A 6,944-nucleotide genomic window follows, 5' to 3' on the forward strand; every position below is an offset into this window, starting at 1 on the left:
TTGCCGACACCATTCTCACAGAAACCGTCTCGTTGTTTGTGGCTTTAACTGGAAGCAGATGCACAGCCAGGGCCTGTGGTGCTTCTCGTCCCACTGCACACTTGCAGGATGCCCCAGGACAGTGAATTACTGCAGGCGTGGGCTGGAAGTAGAGGGGATTTCACTGGTCCCAGCTTATTCCCACCACCGTGACCGTTGAGTGTGTCAGGGATATGGATGTGCCTCGGGAAACTGTGGTGGTGGAAGGAATGTGCTGTAAGAGGGAGATTCTTTCGGCTTTGTGCCTGCGAGGAAGCTACAGCAAGCTGGGGCTGCACCAGACAGTTAAATCCCCCAGCATGCGGGAACCTCCGTGCATGTAACATCTCCCACTGCCCCGTGTGGGGTTGGGGCACCCCTCTGCTCCCCAGCATAGAGCTCAACCTCAACGCTACGCAACCCAGGAGCTCACGGTACCGGGTGGGGTTTGGATGTGTGTGCAGAGGGAAACGGGCTGGATCTGCCTATGCCAGGTCACAACCTGCACATCCAGGAGCTGCCCTAGAGCCCAGCACACACACTAGATCCATCCCATCACCCGAAATGTTTTTCCCCCTTTGCATGGAGACAGATGTTTGGTTGTTTATGATTTAAAATCATCTATTTATACCACTGAGATACTTTTCCATCACGAAGCATGAGTGGGAAGGATGTGATCAATCCACTGCTGGATACAAGCAAAGCAAGAGGCGTGGAAGTGAGCACCAATGGGTCACTGGGTTTGATGCTCTCCCTGCTTCCCTTGTCCTCTCTGCTTAATCCTTCCAAGTTTGAAAATGATTCTTTACTTCTGTTTCTCTTTTTCTCAAAAGATCAAATTCTGATATAAATGGAGCAGGATGGCAATGGGTTTATTTCTTTGCAATTTCAATACAAGTATCCACATATTTCTGACCATTTCTCATAATAGTGTAAAAAGAAAAATAGATGAATGGATTTGCAGCTGCTCTGAAACACTTGTTTGGGGTTCTGCAGGATTGATGGGTCCTTCTGGGCCATGACACCACTGCTGGTTGCATGGCCTCGTCTTCGCTTATCAGGGTGTTGGTCAGCTGGGAAAGCGCAGATCGGCAGCCCCACACCGAGAAATTAAACATCCTGGACATATGTCAAGTCAGGCCTGTGCAGTTTCAGCTGAAGCTTTCCAGACTGGTTTTGACCCGTTCCATTTCATGCAGAAAACTGTAGAACTGGGGCAAAGTTAACTCTGCAACAAAAAAAAAGGCATCGGGTCTTAGATTTCAGGCTACACGTCCAACATTGGAAAAGCTGCACTGCTGCTGCCCCAGAGCAACGCGTGATCACCCAAGCCAGGCAGGACTGGACACTGGGACCCGCGGCAGCTGTTTCTTTACACTGTGTGGGGTTCCAGGCCAGGATTCCCCAAGCAGCAATCCAGCACTTGGGAATTATTTACTTTCTTCCTCTGCCGTGCTGCTCTGACTGCGTTTCACGGCTCCGTGGCATATCTGTATTTACTTATGGCCAGCAGTCAGTGTTTCCAAATGCTTCAGAGTGAGTGTGGCAGGGAGAGGCCAGGGCAGGGCCAGCCCCAGCACCCACCAGCGATGCTCCAGCACCCACCAGTGATGCTCTGGCAGCGACTGCTGCTGGGTCCAGCCCAAAGCTCTCCCACCTCCAGCAGCACTCTGGAGCTGAGAGCTGCTGTTTCGCTTCCACATGCTCCCATGTTTACTGCATTTCCAGAACTGTTAACTCACCTATGTACACGTTTTCCATTTGGGTCCCTTTTTTAATCACCAGCTTCAGCTTGGGGGAAGAAAAAGCAGAAATATTTTAATTGAGAGGCCTGTGTTCTGAACACTGTGGGAAGAGAGGAGTCTGCAGCGAGTTTCAGACAGGCAGACCGCTGGGAAGCACAGACATGCCTGACAGGCTTTCCGGGAAGTGTTAACTGTAGGAATAGATTCCCTGGGCATTGGGATGACCTCTGGAAGTCCTTATAAATGGTCACATTCCCCCTCCCTCAGGTAATGTGACCTTTGCTGGGGTGAGCTTTATGAACAGCTCTTCAGAGCGGGCAACACTGCTGTGATACACCATGTCTTCAAAAGAGAAACAAGCGGCAGTGTCCCTGCTATCAGCTGGCAGCGGCACAGGGCAGACTGCAGCCGATGCCCCATTGCAGAGCTTTTTCCCAGCAGATCGAGCTTTCTGCCAGCTCCGCTCCCAGGTGGGACTTCCTTGTGCCCGCCCATAGCTTGTTCCTTAACTGCACTACAACCTGAACCCTCTGATGTAGGAGATTTACCTGTAAGAAGATACTTCCCACTTTTTCCAGTTCACTGCTCCCAGCAGTCACTGTGAGTCAGAAAGAAGAGAAGGGAGATGATCTGTTAGCTAAACTGTGAAATGAAAAGTTACTCAGCTGAGAGCGGCTGCTGGGTTTCCCAGCCCATTCGGTTTGTGGTTTCGCTATATTACCTCCAAACTTCCACTCCATATCTATCAGCTGGTTAATCATCAGCGTCTGCCCAACAGCCAGGCGTGTCAGGGTGGGGGAATTCACCTTCCACTGCAAGAGACACACGAGCAATCAGTTCAGAGAGGCCTCTGTAACTTCAACAGAAGTCAGAAACGAGGCAGACTGATGGCAGAAGCCCAAAGTGGAGTGTGCAGAGGGGCAGACTAATGCAGTCAGGAGGGCGTGCAAAAATGTTGGAGTCCTGCTAGGATTTCCATCTGCCTTGTCACTTCTGCAAATGGAACTCACTGGTTTTGTTTTAACACTGGTTCAGTGTAACAATATCTGCGCAACAAGGCATGTGTTTGTGTAACTGCATGACCCCAGGGCCCAAAGCATGCAAAGTGGGAAGACAAGCAGCGAAAGCCACACAGAAGTGCAGGAATTGAGACACCGATGAGGTAGCAGCCACGGCAAACCAGAATTATCATTAGACAAAGTGCTTCTTGTCATTTATCCAAGGATCTTCAGTTCAAAATTCTGATCTGGGTTTGAAGAAAATACCCAAAGTGCTGACACACCTCAGTATTGCAGCAGAGTTTTACAAGTTCCCACTCAGAGACTGTCATTTGTTAGCTTAAAAACAAGCAAAAGTGTATTAATACCTGTTCTGCAAAATAACTGGCTTTCTCTTCACTGAGGCCTGTAGGAGAAACCATATGAGATTACTATATGTGCTAAATATTAATTATCTTTTATTTAGTGAAAGTCAGGTGACCTACCTAGAGCAATAAAATCTGCTCTGACTTGTTCGGAAGACAAATTCCTCTTCAGGGCACCTGAATAAACAGTCCAAAAAAGAAAAATCACTTTTTACTGAGTCAAAGCAATCTGTAGTCAAATAAATAGAGGGCCGGAGACCCTGCAACAGAAGGCCTCAGTTCTTGGGCTGTGTCTTGAAACAAACCACAGCTCCTCAAGATAGGAAATACAGTTGTGCTGCCGCCGGGATCTCTGTGGATGCCCAGTGCTTTAAAAGTCAGGGCTCTGGGAGTGCCCGAGATAGGCAGGGATTTCATTGCAGGTATCCATGGAAACCACAGCAGTGGTTGTGTTTTGAAGCTGCTGCTTCCTCTCCTATAGAAGCTTTGCTTGTTAAAGGAGAACTGTTAAGGCTGGCAGGCTTCTAATTTGACCTACCTGCTGTGTTTTGGATTGCGGGTGTGAACCTGTGCGTATAACACTTTCCCCTGCTGCGCCTGCCTCCTTTGTTCTGGGGCACTGGCAGCACATGGACGTTTACAAGGATCTGCTCTCTGAAGCCAAAAGCAGGAATCTCATAAATTCAGAGACTGCCAGTCCCACGTGGCTTTCCGCCTGGGTAGCACACGGGAAAGTTATCTGCTGTAATCGGGGCCGATACCGCCTGTGGCATCCCAGGGCTGAGGAAAAGTTACAGCGGGACGGGAGCCGGCGCACAAGGAAACAACGGGACTGAGCGCAGCTAGGCCAGAATTGGGATGGGAGAAAACGCCAATTCCATGTTAAATACCCTCAAGGCAGCTGTAGGAAAGGAAATTATTCATTGCTACTCCTGAACAGAAGGGATGTCTTGAATAAAAGGGATAGAATAAAAATATAGAGCAAATGCAGGAACCAGTTGTGCGCAGCTTCACTGCTGTGAAGAAAGGTACAGGAACCCCAGGACTGAGGGGGATAGCAGGGGACTGTTAATAATGAGCAGGATCAAGGGGATGGACGGGCAGTGGAGGTGCCTGATGTGTTACCATGTCAAACGGCAGGCACACCATCACAGTAATTTAATAAAGTGCTGGAGTCTGGGGTATTGAGGGGAGACCCCTGCCCCCCTATTTATGAATGAGAAACTGCTGGACACATCAGTGTGTTTCTGAAACGACTGCAAGGACAGACATGTCCCTTACCCGGCCTAGAACTACGCCGCTGCCCAGCCCACTCTAGAGGGGTTTGCATGCTGCCTTCTCTGCCTCAAACAGCAAAATTCCTTGTAGGAATTACAGTACTGGGTCACTGGGATGGAAGTTCCTACAAAGACTTAGTGCCAACACAGGGTCTGGCAAAATGGATTTACAGCTGCAAGTTAAACTGAGCACTGACAGTGTTGTGCTTGCATTTAATGCGTAAATATTTAAGTGAGTTTAGTCAAGCCTGTGAAATGTGCGTGCAGGCAGGGTGTAAAGAATACAAAGGCTGAGTCACCAGAGGTATTTCAACAGGAGAAATTTTGATTCTTAGATGCTAAGCCATTTGTTAGCCACCATTAGCACTTATTGTGCAGACCAAGTGCACTGTACTTCTGGAGACACACTCCAGGCACGGTTACAATAGAGTGGCCTCGGGGTACCATTTGCAAATGTATCACTTACCGTTGGGTACCAGAAGAATACTTTTGACAATGTTTTTCAGGGGGCCCAAGCTGATTTTATTCATGGTGGCAAAGTCTGAGAGCTGAGTCAGAAACCTTTCTACCTGTCAAGAGAAAGAGCAGCGACACAATCTTATCTCCGCATGTTTATCACCGGAGAGCCGCATTCACAGCTTCTCCTTGTTTTGTGCGCTCTTACCTCCTTGGGCTCTGTCAGGAAGCGGAAGAGCAGCTCGGTCAGCGCTGAGAATTGCTGTGAAGAAGCAGGACAGTGTCAGGGGGTCGCGCATCAGCACGTGCCACTTCTCAGCACCTGGCCAGCCCATCACCACCATCACGACATGTTGCACCACCATGTTATACCACCCCGAGGCAGCTCCACCTGCCCCTAGCACATCGGTCCCATGCTGGGTGCTGGTGAGGTACCCCAGTCCTTGGCTTCACGAGATGCCTGTGGATGGGATTTCCTCATGGATGTTTTCCAGAACTCTCAAAGGGTTTGTGCAGCTGGTAGCTGGCACTGCAGGGGCTTTTGTGACTCTTGGCTAATCGGAAGCTGCTGTTCTATCCCGTGTAATCCAAAAACTGTGAGTGGGAAAAGACGCAAATATCTACTCTCATGTTTCACAAGCCCCAGAGGGTAACCAGACCAACTTGAGAAAGTAAAGAACTGGTTAAAGGTCTCGTTGCTGGTTTTGGTTTTCTAGGCGCAGAGGCTGCCCATGGGGTGTCGGTGACCTGGCGCAGGTGTGTGCCGCCGGCCGGACAGCGGGGTGCTGGGCGGCAATGGCAACCGAGCGCTGCGCAGTCCCAGTGGGACAACAGTGCTCGGCAGGACCCTCCGCCCGCGACTGGGCCCCCCCAGCGCCCCGAACGCCCTGCGGCCCGAAAACGGGCTCCGTGGGTGCGGGGCTGCGCCGCCGACAACGGCCCTGCCCACACACCAGAAAACGCCGTTCCCGTCCAGAACGGGCTGAGACCCGGCGGGACTCTGGCACCGGTGCCGGGGGCCTGACCGGGGCTGCTCCGGAGCTGCGGGGCCGGTCGGGGCCGCTGGGGCCCGGCAGCCCGGTGGCTGCGGCTGCTCTGGAGCCCCGCGGGACCCCGGGCCGGGGCCGCTCCCGCCGCCGCGCCCTCCCCTGGCCCGGCCCGGCCCACCTGGGCGCTGAGCTGGTTGAGGTTCTGCATGTCTCCGCTCACCGCCTCCGGCACCGGCTCGCGGGTGAAGTTGAGCAGCCCCATGGCGGCCGCGGCTCCGCCCGCCCCGCCCGGCGCCGCCGCCTCAGCCTGAGCATTGGCGGCCGCACTTTCCGCACGGCCGCAGCCCCGGGAGCGGGGGCGGCTGAGGGCAGCGGGGCTCCCCTGCTCGGCCCGGCCGTGGCGCGGCCCGGGTGGCCGCTCGGGCCCTGCAGCGGAGCCGGGGAGCCGCGGGCGGCTGGCGGGACGGGGGCCAGCGGCCGGGCGCCCACCCCGGGCTCACAGCAGTGCTAGCCAGCCTTAGAGAACAACTGCTGTTCGCGGGAAGGTTTGGGACAGCCCCTTGCTTCCCTGGCCAAAACGAGCTGGTAGAACCCAAATTAGAGCTGCTGTACACACGTGTGTTTGTGCCAGTGAGTGTTTGCTCTTCATTCCACCAAGGTCTCCACCCCAGAGATGTGCAGCCACACGTGTGCTTTCATGCACTCGATCACTTCCATCGAAAGTGAATCGTGTGGTTGCTGGTGAGCGCGGAGCCCGAACTGCAGGCGAAGAGCGAGAGCTGTGCGGGTTCAGCTTCACCTGGAGCTGGTCTGACAGGTCAACAGTGCAAGTTGTTGTTCTATACAAAAACCTCAAATAAATTATTTTAAAGCCATAGTTTATAGGGTGATTTTTTTTTTTTTTCCCCATGAAAGTTCCTCTTAGGACCCAAAACTCAGGTGTGATTTTCCCCCTCCAGCTGCCGGTCCAGCACCGCACACGGCTGAGCCTGGACGGGCTGGTCCCGGTGACGGGTCCTGGGACAGAGCGGGTCCTGGGCAGCACAGGTCACCTCCTGCTGCTGGTCCCCAGGGATGGACGGGCTTCGGGTGAGGA

At 53.0% G+C, this 6,944-nt stretch overlaps 1 protein-coding gene across 2 annotated transcripts; it reads right to left on the reverse strand.

Moving 5' to 3' along the window:
• Positions 1-1,054: 1,054 nt before the first annotated feature.
• COMMD7 (COMM domain containing 7) lies at positions 1,055-6,125 on the reverse strand (the record flags this gene model as incomplete). Of its 2 annotated transcripts, none has more annotated exons than XM_080354392.1 (9): positions 1,055-1,246; positions 1,761-1,809; positions 2,312-2,361; positions 2,485-2,575; positions 3,130-3,167; positions 3,247-3,303; positions 4,870-4,972; positions 5,068-5,121; positions 6,069-6,125. In XM_080354392.1, the coding sequence occupies 9 exons, from the start codon at positions 6,108-6,110 to the stop codon at positions 1,170-1,172; spliced, it is 561 nt and encodes a 186-aa protein (XP_080210518.1). In that variant the 3' UTR covers positions 1,055-1,169. The 2 variants fall into 2 exon arrangements, with proteins under 2 accessions (XP_080210518.1, XP_080210517.1); XM_080354391.1 differs by having other exon boundaries at positions 6,027-6,110.
• Positions 6,126-6,944: the final 819 nt, after the last annotated feature.

The sequence above is a fragment of the Nesoenas mayeri genome (genome assembly GCF_963082525.1).
Source record: "Nesoenas mayeri genome assembly, chromosome: 16".
Taxonomy (NCBI): Eukaryota; Metazoa; Chordata; class Aves; order Columbiformes; family Columbidae; genus Nesoenas; species Nesoenas mayeri.